This window comes from Apium graveolens, chromosome 7 (assembly GCF_009905375.1).
Source record: "Apium graveolens cultivar Ventura chromosome 7, ASM990537v1, whole genome shotgun sequence".
NCBI lineage: Eukaryota > Viridiplantae > Streptophyta > Magnoliopsida > Apiales > Apiaceae > Apium > Apium graveolens.
In genome coordinates this window covers 94,670,413-94,683,850 of record NC_133653.1, presented here as the reverse complement: position 1 = coordinate 94,683,850, position 13,438 = coordinate 94,670,413, and the positions used below count along the sequence as shown (strand labels likewise).

The window sequence follows — 13,438 nt, the reverse complement described above, 5'->3', positions numbered from 1 at the left end:
CCACAAATCAGAACTACGTTTTTGACTTGATCGTTGGCATACAACAAGGTATGTAGGCATCTTGTTAAGGCAGATCGAGTCACGAAATATAAGAGCAGTCAAATCGAGACTCGACACTCGAAGCTCACGAACCCTAACAATAAATATACCCTAAGTTTTTATGTATAACACTGTTGAACTCGTGTTTTGAAGGTATACGAATAAATAATGTTGAAATTGACTGAATATATTTGAGAACTCGGGCTTTGATGGTTAATTTTAGTGACTATTTCCGTTGATTTTGTTGGAGACGATGATGAAGGCATTTGTGTTTTGTATAACTGATTTTTAATTTTAATTTACGGGGCAAATATAAAGGGCATTTCTTTATGGGCTGGGCTGGGCTAATTTTTTAATTTTCATTTTAAAACTGTTTTCTTCGTACATATATCATGAAGAATTTTGAAAAACGGGTCAATTTATGTAACAACAAAAGCAGTGCTTTTTGTTTGTTTTGCTCAAACTCCAATGACTAAGCTATACATACACCGCCACCTCTGCACGCACAGATACCTCTTTGAGTCCTAATTGTTCAATGGTGGTTAACTCAAAGTCCACATCAATGGCAAAACCCGACCCGCCAAACTCCACAACAGTAATCGAACCATTCGCACATTTCAAAGGCCCATCCACATCTTCTCCCTCCTCTTTTATCAAATCTCTCGCTATCTCGTCTCTCTCCGATCCTCAAACCCTAATTTACGCCGGCACCGTTTCAGGTAATCTCCTCTTACTCTCCCTCGATTCTAATCAAATCAGTGATTCTAAGCTTAAGAATGTTAAATTGATCAAGTATGTTAAAGTTAGTACTGCCCCAATTGACTCAATTCATGTGATTGAGGAAGTTAAGAGACTTTTAGTTGTTTCGGACGGGTTTTTGTATTTCGTAGACTTTAATTTTGTCGAGGCGGTTAAGAAGTTGAGTTCTTTGAAAGGGGTTAGTGTTGTTGGGAAAAGGGTGATGAGTGGGGAGAGGGAGTGTAGTGATTTGGAGGAGTTGGAGAGGTCGGGCGGGTCGAGGTTGTTGCGGAAATTGGGGAATTTTAGGTCGAATGGGGGTGGGAAGGAAGGAGGGGTTTTGGATGTGGAACGGAGTTGTGTGTTTGCGGTTGTGTGTGGGAAGGTGTTGATGTTGATTGGGTATGATTCGAGTGAGAGTGTGGTTGTTTTGAAGGAAATGCAGTGTGTGGAGATGGTTAAGACGATTGTTTGGGTTGACGATTGTATTGTTGTTGGGAATTTTAGTGGGTATTATTTGTATTCTTGTGTTTCGGGGAAATGTGATTTGTTGTTTACGTTGCCTGATCCGATATCTAGTCCTCCGCGGATTAAGTTGTTGAGGAAAGAGTGGAAGTTGCTTTTGTTGGTTGATAATGTCGGGGTTTTGGTTGATAGTCAAGGACAGCCGGTCGGGGGAAGTTTGGTGTTCCGTTATGCTCCTGATTCTGTTGGGGAGATGGGCAGATATGTGGTTGTCATTAAGAATGACGAGATGGACTTGTATCACAAAAGGTCTGGGTGCCGTATGCAGACAATTTCGCTTGGCGGGGAAGGAATTCCCCCGGTTGTAATAGCAGATGATGATGATGGCAGCAGTGAACTTGTTGCTACAGCAATACACTCCAAGGTACGTGAACCTTGTAATTGATCATTACTCTGGTGATGATGCAGGGGATATATATATTATAATAATAATAATAATAATAATAATAATAATAATAATAATAATAATAATAATAATAATAATAATAATAATAATAATAATAATAATAAACCGTGACAGTTATGGATGATTGAACTGCAGAACAATCACTGTGGACTGTGGTCGTGAAATACCTAAATATAGACTAAAGTCATAATATTTTTTTTTAATATATCTTGCCTCAGCCTCAGAACTACGTTTACATGTAACATAATTTTCATACATTTTAGCTGTAGAGTTTTATCTGGCACCTTGTCTTGTGTATCAGATATTTATTTTTTTTGCCGAATTTAAGGCAATATAGTACTTTTTAGCTGAACATAGAGAGATTCACATGGCACAAGCATTTCTGTGGCCCTAGTTTGTGACTATTAGCACAAAATAAATGTAAGTGCAATCTAACATTATAAATTTATTAGAACTTATCATATTTTGTCGTGTTTCAGGTTGTTTGCTATAGTAAAGTTCCTTCCGAAGAACAAATTAAAGACCTCCTGCGAAAGAAAAACTATAAGGAAGCCATCTCCTTAGCTGAGGAGCTTCAAGGTGAAGGTGAAATGACAAATGAAATGTTGTCCTTTGTCCAGGCCCAGCTGGGATTTCTCCTGCTATTTGACTTGCATTTTGAAGAAGCAATAGATCACTTTTTGCTTTCTGACACTATGCATCCTTCAGAAGTATTTCCATTTATCATGCGGGAACCAAATCGATGGTCACTTCTGGTATGTGCAATATCATCTTTGGTTTACATTCATCACCTTTTCGTTTTTTATTTTCAACTGGAGTGACAAATCTAGTTGAGCTAATATGTGTGTTACTCATAGTTTTGTACATCATGTTTACCAAAGTACCTGTAGTCTCTGGTGTTTGCTTCTTCAATTACATAGTAGGATTTCAAATTACCAGAGAGGTTACCTCTTTCCTCATTTGCTGAGGTGTTCTGATGTTCACTATGCCTAAATTTCTTAATATTATCTTTTTCTAATATGCATCTCCGGTCTAAGTTAATACTCGAGTTGATCATATTTTTGCGAAAATTGTGTAACACTAACTGGAGTTCTCAGTTGGTGTAGTCCCTCAATTTTAGCAAGATCTCAAATGGCTAGATATCCAATTTCTACTTTAGTGCTCCACTGGAAACAATTTAATTTAAGTACCTGTTAATTATATTATAATTATAAAATTATTTATATATAAGTGTATTCTTACTTAATATCTGTATTTTATGAGTATGAGATTGTACAATTTAGATATAGAAGTGTTAGGTATTAGTTCTTTGCATACATTTTCTTTTATCTAGTATTTTACTTATTCTCCATGTTTTAGGATTTCTGTTTAAATAGTTGTAATCTTCATATGTCATTTGGCAGAGTTAAATATTATGGATTGACGATAATTTATATGTGTCAGCATTTAATAATGTCTATGTGGGGATATGTTTTATCCCTGTTTTCAACCCTTTTATTCTTAACAATCGTCTTTCATCCTTCTCGGATTCAGATATTTTACTGATCATCGAGTGGAATAGAGCAAATAGAGCTCTGTAGAATCTTTTTATAATAAGATTTAGATTCGGTAGAAAATATAGGATCTACCTTAAATGGATTGTTGTTAAATAAAATTGAATCTGAGATATTTCAATGATGACTGTAATAAACCTTCATGATGGGGATGGCAAATCTATTCGATCAGATGGATACCCGATCTGAAATCCAAAATTTGGTTTTATCGACACGATTTTTAGGATTTGGATAATGATTTATGTTTTAGATCTGAATTTTTTTGGATATGGATATGGATTTGGATTTGGATTTATGGTATACATAACTGAAATCTGATCCGAGCCCGAAACCCAATAAACAAACTTGAACATATGTTTATTTTTTTTATATATGATATATGTATATAAGAATATATATTTTATCATATATAACATATTACTATATTAGATTTAATTTACAGGACATATTTTCAGTTTTTAATTCTTAATAATAGAAAAAAAGGAAACAAATAGAAATACTATTTAGCTCTGCACTAAATTGCACTAAATTGTCATATACTTGAATAGTCATTTAAGAGTTCAAATCAAATTCAGATGATTGTAAACTTTTTTGAAAACAATGCTTGCTTGAATAATTGGATTTAAATTTTTGGGTTTCGGATTTATCCAAATCCAATCCAAAAAAGTTTCGGATTTTTTGGGTACGTATTGGGTTCGGGAATGGTAAAAAGGGTTGGGTTTGGATTATTCCATATCCGACCTGATTGCCATACCTATCACTACTTGATGGTGTGCCACACATATTATATGTTGCTTCAGGTGTGAAACAAATTTTAATAACCCCTGCAATTTGCTGCAATATGTAACCCAAAATTTTGCAACACCTGTACCTTGTAATCAGAGAAGGTATATAGCATAGATGGTTTTCACTTTGCATACATATAAATTTAAGGTTTATTGGAGATGTTGAGTTAAACACAGTTAGGTTCTTTGGGCTGTGTGGTGGGTGATTTGCCGTCTTTTAAAATATAATCTCAGAGACTTATATGTTCATGTCAACCTTTTATGGGACATTAGGGCACCCCTTAGTCACGGTGGCCTTTCCTTTTTGGCTTTTCTAAAGCCCACATATATATATTTTTTATGCTTATAAGAATTGCATTTATAAAAATACGGGCTTGTTTCCAGTTTGTAGGGGTGTTCATCAAATTGCAAAAACTGCCTGACCCCCGCATGGTTACTTTTTTCTGGTGCATTTTTGGTTCAGATTTTATCCAAATTGCGTATTGCGGAGTTCGAAACTTTTATTTTGTGTAGAACACATAGGTTCTATTTAAATCTGGTTTCTGATAAAGATTACACTATGTTAAATGATTATAAGCTAGAGATATGATATTGTATCAAATATGTAAAATCCTAGGGATATATACGATAAGACCAAAATGGTTTCAAATGAAATGAACAGAAATACTACTAGAATAATATGGTATAGTACGAGTAAGAATAATATGGTATAGTACGAGTACGACTAACATCGTAATTCTTAATGGCTAATACTCCCTCTCATGCTGCAAGTCTTGTATCAGTCGTATCTTGTTACGATACAAAATTTAATAAGTACACACTGAACACCTAAACCTTTGCTTTATTAAATTATTATATAACGTAAATTTTTGCAGTCACGCACTTCAATCATGCTCTGTATTTTCTCACGATAAAGTGAAGTCGAGCTTGTATTTTTTTACTCTTGTTTGGTTCCACCGCAAGCTAATAATTAATATGCCTAAAACCGCAAAGGTTTATGAATCACTTAAATCTTAGTTTTTAACTAAATTTTACATGATCCCTTCTTGTTTTGTGTTCGTGTTCGTCTGCAGTTCACGCGAAGAAAGCTAATTGTTTTTCAACTAATTAACTCACTCTTATTACACGACTTCATGCAACTAAAGAAAAATATGATGTGCAAAAATTAAAAGTATAATCCTGCAAGTCCTCCTTGATATAATTCATTCTCAAGTGTGTTTTATATGAAGGAACCCTTGAGATAGTGATTGTTTATGCAATTCTTTTCTATCACCCAATTTCTTATCAAATTAGTGTAAACTCTGATATTCTCTAATTCTTTTCTCAGTATTGAGTAGTACTAAAGGATTTTTGTGTGCTAAGTTTGTATATTTTGCAGAGATTTTGTAACATTTGCATTTCTTAGGTACCAAGGAACCGTTATTGGGGGTTGCATCCTCCCCCTACAGTTCTTGAAAATGTAATAGACGATGGACTGATGGCTATCCAAAGAGCTATATTTCTTAAGAAGGCAGGTGTAGAGTCTGGTTTAGATGATAAATTTCTACTGAATCCTCCAAACAGAAGTGATCTGTTGGAGTTAGCTATCAGAAATATGATTAGGTGTGTAGACTCTATTCAGGATCGAGTTTTTCCTACTTCTATAGTGCTTGTGTCCGGTTTTACTTTCTGTTTTTAATATAAAAGAATCTGCCACCTTTCAGGTTTTTGCAAGAATCCCGCAGAAAAGATACAAATCCTTCTGTAAGGGAAGGAATGGACACTCTATTAATGTACCTTTATAGGGCAGTAAACTGTGTAGATGAGATGGAGAGGCTTGCATCTTCGGAAAACAGTTGCGTTGTGGTATGCGTCATTTAATCTTGCTCACTTGTTTTTTATTTCCTCCACAAGTAGAGTAACAGCATGACTTTTATTTTAGATAGATAAGACATGTAAAAAAGGTACAAATCTATCCAAATTCCAAGAAGTTTCAAGTCTAAAGATTTTAACCTTTGCTTGAGCTCGAAGAATTGTGCTTGCAATATTTTCTTACCATCTGTAAAGTGTAATCAGCAGTTCCCTCAAGAGTGTTAAGCAATCTGGATCATCTTCTTGCTGAGTCGAGAAAATGAAATTCCACTACAAATTAAATAATTGTAATAAAAATTAGAGAAATAATGAAATACTTATGTATTTTTTTATTCGACTTTTTAACCTATGGTACTCATAGATTAAGGAACCGTCAAGTAAGATTTGCACATCATTTGCTCAAAATAATTCATTGGACAAGTCAATTATCTACTACTTGAGCTTATTGTCTTTGTGCCCAAAAAAAATAATAAATATTCATACCATTATAGTAGTGAGCTCAAGGACACTGTTTTCAGAAATGAAGTTCTCCGACCTTTGAGCAATATAACATCAAAATGACTTGTGAGTTACAAAAATTGTTCAGTAATTTGTTTAAGGTCTTTGCCTTGTCTGTATATAGCCTATATATATGCATTGTGGATTTGTTGGTTAATAGATTCTTAGTATTTCAATTTATTTTTTATTGGGGAGAATAGTCAGAGTAGTTTCCGAAGCATGACCCTACAACTTTTGGGAGGTGCAGGAGGAGTTAGAAACTTTATTGAATGACTCTGGACAATTACGGACACTTGCTTTCCTCTATGCCAGTAAAGGGATGAGCTCGAAGGCCCTTGCTATATGGCGTATTCTGGCAAGAAATTATTCATCTGAATACCAGAGAGAGTCAACAGAAATAAATGATCCACATGATGCTACCGGATTGGTTGTCTCTGGGAAGCATGCTGCTGCAATTGAGGCGTGCAGTATTCTTGAGGAATTATCTGATCAAGATTTGGTTCTGCAGCATTTAGGATGGGTATGATTATTTTTGAAGTATTATCCAAATAAAAAGTCCAGTGCCTTGTAGGTTAGCTTCATATGTTATTTTTCTTATTAGCTTGCAGATACTGACCAGCAACTTGCTGTTAAAGTTTTAACTTCTGATAAAAGAACTGATCAGCTATCACCTGGTAAGCTTCATGGTCCAGAAAGCTTTTCTGGTTATACGTGGTACATAATTTTTCTTCTTTCTTGTTACTGTATAGAGTCCTCCCCACATACATGCAGATCACTCGTGCTCGTATAAATCTGTGCCAAGGCTTTGTAAAAAAATTGTTGATTTACTGTGCAATTCCATCGTAATTTGATTCTTTGTAATAAATGTCACTGATAGAAGTTTAAAGAGTTTAGAATTTCTGATTTCTGAAACTTTGTTATCAAATAATATCCAAAAAAGCATGCTGATAAATGGTAAGTGGACATACTCTATATATATAGTCAAGGATATCTTTAAATTTTCAGTGTCTACAAAATTACTTCTATATTCACAGCCATATATACCTACCTGTAAATAGAACCTGTTTCCTGCAATATAGAGCCTGAAAGAATTTCCCTGCTCAAACAGACATTATAAAGCAAATGCTATTATAAGATATTGCTTTCTTTCTACTTCCAAAGTAAACCTTTTGTTTTAACTTTTATTCCATCGATTTGTTAGATGATAGGTTTTAAAGAATAACTTTCTTCGCAATTGAATTTCATAGGATATCAACATGTTCATACGAGCCTCTTTAATTGTCTACCCTTTCTAGTATTGGTTATAGTTCCCATCATGGGACAATTGGGATTCGCCTGTCTTTAATGTTAATTTAACTTATCAGTAATATCTGATTTTATGGGGCATTCTCTTACAGAGGAAGTCATTGCTGCAATTGATCCGAAAAAAGTTGAAATCCTCCAAAGGTATGTCCATTACATTTGCTCTCTTAAATTATCAACCAAGTACATGAGTAGAGTATGATGTATGCATGAAGGCCATGGTTTATCATTATGCATCAAACTTTAATGGCCATCAAACTTTAATCATGTTAAAAATGAATTCTTATTTTCCTATATCCCCAAGCCTGGATTTAGTTAGTAACTTTTCCATTTAATATTGACCGTATCCAAGGGTCTAATATTCCGGATATTATGAAAGCTATCTCAAGTACTTCTGATTTTAAATATGCAACTGTAGTTTTAATTTCTTTTAGACTATTACTTTTACTTCTTATCCTTAATTTGTTGTATTGGTTTCTGTTCTTGTTTTCTCTCTCCTCAGTGTTGCCTCTATTAATAGATTGGTCAACTTGCTATAGCTTTTCTTTGTCTTCGTGATAAAAATTTTAAATTTATATTCTAGTTATCTACAGTGGTTGATTGAAGATCAAGACTCTGAAGACACTCAATTCCATACATCATATGCACTCTTGCTTGCGAAGTCCGCCGTTGAAACTTCTAATGCACAACGCGCCTTACAAAATTCAAAGGCCGAATCAATAGGGGAGACAGATACTACTGATTCTGGAAGTCTGTCAATCCTTCAATCTTCTGTGAGAGAGAGGCTGCAGATATTTTTACAATCTTCGGATTTGTATGATCCAGAAGAGGTTCTTGATTTGATTGAAGGATCAGAGTTGTGGTTAGAAAAGGTCTGCTGGCACTGTTATCTTCTACCTTGCATCTTTTGTCTTTACTTGAATACAGTTTATATAAATTCTATAATGATTATTTTCACTCTTCAAGCTCTAGAGAGATCATACTTTTTTCCTTTTAGTGTAATTCTAGCTGAAGTATCTATACTCGACTCTGTTTATTGGCACAGGCAATACTTTATAGGAAACTTGGTCAGGAGACGTTAGTACTCCATATTTTAGCCTTGTAAGTTTAAATTCCTTTTGATAATAGTTGTAAGTATATTTTCGTAAGTGTAGCAGGGATAGAGGACCTTCAATTGCAACAAAAAAATTATTAATTAATTAAATCTTTCTTTTGAACAAATGAATAACAAAGAAGTCAAAGTAAATTGGACGTTACATTTAGTCACTCTTCTCTCAGGAAACTGGAGGATAGCGAAGCTGCCGAACAATATTGTGCTGAAATTGGGAGACCAGATGCCTATATGCAGTTCATTCCTCTCTCACTTTATCTCTTCCTTCTAGATTAATTTGAACTTTGAATTTTACTTATTGCTGGTGGTCTAAATGCTATACTTAGGTTGCTTGACATGTACCTGCATCCAAACGATGGCAAAGAGCCCATGTTTAGAGCTGCTGTTCGGCTTCTTCACAATCATGGAGATTCTCTGGATCCAATGCAAGTTTTAGAGGTTCAGTATATCTCTTTATCTGACTTATTGGATTGTACATGTGTATATGGTAGCAAATATCTATATATAGTGTGCAGGTGGACTTGATTGTTAATGTGATGTTAGAATAGCTATTCCTGATTTAGATAGAACTGACCAGAGTTATGTGATTTTATCTACAGCGATTGTCCCCGGATATGCCTCTGCAACTTGCCTCAGAAACAATATTGAGAATGCTTCGAGCTCGCATTCATCATCACAATCAAGGACAGGTATGATATTAAAGTATATTTAATCCCTCTCTGTAAATCATCATAGGATCTTTAAGAACTAAATCCTTCTATGCATCCACTTGTTCTTGCAGAGTCTTCTAACTTGAAAGACATTGAAATTCTCTTTCAGATTGTGCACAATTTATCCCATGCTGTGGATGTTGATGCAAGTTTAGCCAGACTTGAAGAAAGGTCACGACATGTGCAAATTACTGAAGAGACCCTTTGTGATTCTTGTCATTCCCGACTCGGTACCAAGTTATTTGCAATGTATCCAGATGATACAGTAGTTTGCTACAAGGTTGGTGTCCGAGTGCTTTGTCTATAAGACCAGTCTATCCGTATTTTGCCACTATATCTACATGTGCTTTTGTTTGATAGTCTGTAGAGAATTTTGAGTGTTAACTGAAACTTCAACAGCATAAACAATAATTCAAATTGTAAGTAATAAGTTACTAACACTCTGTGTTCATGTTTTCATTATAGTTGCAGAAGAATGGAAATAATAACTTCATCATTAAAAGTCAATATATTAGATTTTTTGTTTTTTTACTTGTGCAGTGTTTCCGACGGCAAGGCGAGTCAACGTCGGTAACAGGTCAGAATTTTAGACAAGATATAATTTTCAAGTCAGGCTGGCTTGTGACACGGTGACCTGAAGAACATGTAGGTGCAGATGCTCGTTGAGCATTTGAGATCCTTGGGTTGAAAATATTTCCCTTTATTGGAGATGCAATGCACGAGAAACCAACCTTTTGTTCCCAACTTGACAGAGTTGCATAGATGCTTGTTTGTTCCTGGATGGATTTATGCCTTCGTTAGAGATAACAGTGTTCCCCAAGCGTAGCATGACAGAGTGTGTATATTTTGTTTAAACAATTCTTACCTACCGGCCCATTGTCATGTAAGTGACGGAAGTCTAGATATCTCGGATGAGGATCCTGTGTTTAAACTGAAATAGCCTGTTGTAATAAATATGTTTATATGATATTAGAGTATAAGACGTTGTGCAGTTAATTTTAATTTTAATAAATATGTTGTGCAGTTAATTTTAATATCATAATATCAAAAAATATTATTCATAGGAGTACTTGAAATTATACAAATTTGCGCTGCAATGGAATATAGCAGAGTTGTGTCTGAACCAAGTCGAGCTAAATTTGTGTGTTAAAAGTTAAAACAAGTTTAATAATTGAATGAAAAGTGATGTTCAAGATCAGTTTACTCAGTTGGATAAGAGCTTGTTCATGAATAATCGAGCTGTGTCGAGCTCGAAGCTGAATCTGAGTTGGCTCGAAGCTGAATCTGAGTTGGATAAGAGTCTGCTCACGATTAATCGAGCTTGAGCTGAGTTCAAACAAAGTCAAGTTTTTCATTCAGTACTGTATATGAAATTTGCTCACGTAATGAGAGTCATTAGATCATGATATCAGCTCAGATGTGCTAGGTTCTGTTTTGTGATTTTGTCATTATTCATGCCATCTTGCCTTCGTGCATCTTCTTGACTTTACTTTTGTAAGAGCAAGTCCAATACAAAATGCAAAATAGCTATAGTTATGAGGCCGGTCATTTTTTTAGGCTTATGCTTTACGAAATGGATTTACTATTAAAATTCAAGCTAGCCATCGTAATAGAGACAACGAGATATATGGTCGTTTATTTGATTGTAGGCTTTATGGAAAAAGTGTCGTTGCCGAGAGTAGTCAAAATAAACGGCGTAGAGAGGTTCTTCCTAAAAGTGAGTGCAAGGTGAGGATTTATGTCAATTATCAAAAGAAAAAACGTTATTGGGAGGTAACTAGCCTTGAATTGGTACACAACCACGGTCTTATTTCCCCTAGTAAGATGAATTTGGTACAACGAGAAAGACATGTCAACACCACGACCCGTAGTTTGATTAAAACGCTTTATGGTTCGGGGGTTCGTAATTGCCAAGTGATGAATGTGATTGGTAACATTCATGGAGGTAATGATAAAGTTAGTTTCAATGTTCCACATGTTAGAAATGTATTAAGAGACGAGAGTAAGAAAAGGTTTGAGATTAGTGACACCCAAGCGGGGTTGGACTTGTTGTATAGGTTGAATGAAGAAGGTGGTTCTAAATATTTTATTAGGACCGAAGTCGATGAAGAGAATCACTTGAAGTGTCTAGTATGGATTGATCCGAGATGTATAATGGCCTACCAAAATTTTGGCGATGTTATGGCTTTTGATACCACTTACCGGAAAAATAGGTATGCAATGCCATTTGTCCCATTTACCGGAGTCAATCATCATTATCAATCGGTAATTTTCGGGTTTGAATTGATGCAGGATGAACATGCGTCGACTTTTGAGTGGATTCTTCGTACTTGGCTTGAAGGTGTGGGGAATAATCCTCCATTGACTATAATCACTGATCAAGATCAAGTCATGGCAAGCGCTATTGCGGTTGTACTCCCGAATACTACCCATTTATTGTGTTCTTGGCACATTAGTCAAAAATTCCCCGAGAAATTAGCTCATTATTATTCGGCTTTTCCGGAATTCAAGATGGGCTTCAATCATTGCATTTATAAATCTCTCACCGAATATATTTTTGAGGCTAGATGGACGTCGTTTGTGGAAAAGTATCACTTGCAAGAGCATAAATGGTTAAATGGGTTATATGAGTTGAAGCACAAGTGGATTCCTGCATATACTAGAAACACATTTCCAGCGTTTCAAAATAGTATATCGAGGAGTGAAGGGATGAATTCTTTCTTTGATAAGTATGTGAGTTCGGCAACGGGTTTGAAAGAATTCATTGAAAATGCCCAAAAAACATTGAAAAGGCAATTCATGAGGGAGAAGGAAGAAGATTATATCACCATTAATCTAAAATGTCCCATGAAATTGCATACCACATTGGAGTATCATGCTTCTTGTATCTACACTAAGGAAATGTTTAGAAGATTTCAAGATGAATTGGTTGAGTCTTCAAAATACTTTGTTGAAAAAGACCGACGAGCTAGTGAAGAAAGGGAGAGAATGGGAGATGTTTATACGTACTATAGTTGTTATAGGCCCATGTCCGAGCCTACGAGAAGAAATGTTTATTTTGTGGCATTCGAGAAAGCAAGCTTTTTGGGAATGTGTACGTGTAGAATGCTTGAACATTCGGGGCTACCTTGTAGACACCTATTGGCGGTCTTCACTAAGAAACGGGTTTCGAAAATTCCCCCGTATTACATAAACCGGAGGTGGACAATACATGCCAATAGAGTTGATGGTGTGTTGCCTTACAATTTGGATGTTGGACAAAATCATGAGATGACCTCAACCGATCGATTTAATAGCATGACAATGTTAACCATGAGTTTTTGTCAAAGTAGCATTGCATCCAAGGAACAGTGTGATTATGCTGTTGGAGTGATGAATCGAGAAATACCAATTCTCGAAAGAATGAGCGTTGATGGAATTAAATCTTACGAAAGCAATTCTCATGCTCCAAATGCAAGTGCTCATGAAGAACCAATTCTTGACCCTATTATGTCCCAAACTAAAGGGAGGAAGAAGGACGTTCGTTTCAAAAGTCCCATAGAATCGATTGATAAAAAGGAGAAGCCGCCAAGAAAGTGCACCTATTGTCAAATGGAAGGCCATGATAAAAGAAAGTGTGCTAGTAGACTAGAAGATCTTAAAAAGGCTCAAGAATTGCAATATAATTAGTAGTGTAACATTTGTAACTGAATGTTGTAATCTTTTAGTGTTTAACATTGCTTTCTTTTTTGTTATGTTTTATTGTCATATAATTGCCAATTATTGTCATATAATTGCCAATTATTGTCATATAATTGCCAATTATTGTCATATAATTGCCAATTATTGTCATATAATTGTGTTTTATTGTTAGGTCACACAACACTGTAGAAGGGGGTTGAATACAATGTTTATACAATCAAATCGATTTCAACACACGT

At 35.2% G+C, this 13,438-nt stretch overlaps 2 protein-coding genes across 3 annotated transcripts; both read left to right on the top strand.

The window, feature by feature from the left end:
- The first annotated feature begins 461 nt into the window (after positions 1-461).
- Positions 462-10,520, top strand: LOC141671139 (vacuolar sorting protein 3). Of its 2 annotated transcripts, XM_074477274.1 has the most exons (14): positions 462-1,666; positions 2,188-2,463; positions 5,452-5,648; positions 5,750-5,891; positions 6,643-6,915; positions 6,997-7,069; positions 7,793-7,841; positions 8,281-8,569; positions 8,743-8,798; positions 8,976-9,044; positions 9,135-9,246; positions 9,408-9,497; positions 9,628-9,798; positions 10,059-10,520. In XM_074477274.1, exons 1-14 carry the CDS (start codon positions 575-577, stop codon positions 10,149-10,151), a joined length of 2,982 nt encoding a protein of 993 aa, XP_074333375.1. In that variant the 5' UTR covers positions 462-574; the 3' UTR covers positions 10,152-10,520. The 2 variants fall into 2 exon arrangements, with proteins under 2 accessions (XP_074333375.1, XP_074333376.1); XM_074477275.1 differs by lacking the exon at positions 10,059-10,520 and having other exon boundaries at positions 9,590-9,770.
- Positions 10,521-11,342: 822 nt separating this feature from the next.
- LOC141673881 (protein FAR1-RELATED SEQUENCE 5-like) lies at positions 11,343-13,187 on the top strand. Its single transcript, XM_074480610.1, has one exon. The coding sequence runs from the start codon at positions 11,343-11,345 to the stop codon at positions 13,185-13,187; it is 1,845 nt and encodes a 614-aa protein (XP_074336711.1).
- The last annotated feature ends 251 nt before the right edge of the window (positions 13,188-13,438 follow it).

What these genes read in the sequence shown, in the direction of transcription:
- LOC141671139 (XM_074477274.1), top strand. Translation starts at nt 575, where the DNA reads ATGGTGGTTAACTCAAAGTCCACATCAATGGCAAAACCCGACCCGCCA. An exon ending in CAGAGTTGTGGTTAGAAAAG is followed by an intron (nt 8,570 to 8,742) that starts GTCTGCTGGCAC and finishes TTATTGGCACAG; the next exon opens with GCAATACTTTATAGGAAACT. An exon ending in ATCATCACAATCAAGGACAG is followed by an intron (nt 9,498 to 9,627) that starts GTATGATATTAA and finishes ATTCTCTTTCAG; the next exon opens with ATTGTGCACAATTTATCCCA.
- LOC141673881 (XM_074480610.1), top strand. Translation starts at nt 11,343, where the DNA reads ATGAATTTGGTACAACGAGAAAGACATGTCAACACCACGACCCGTAGT.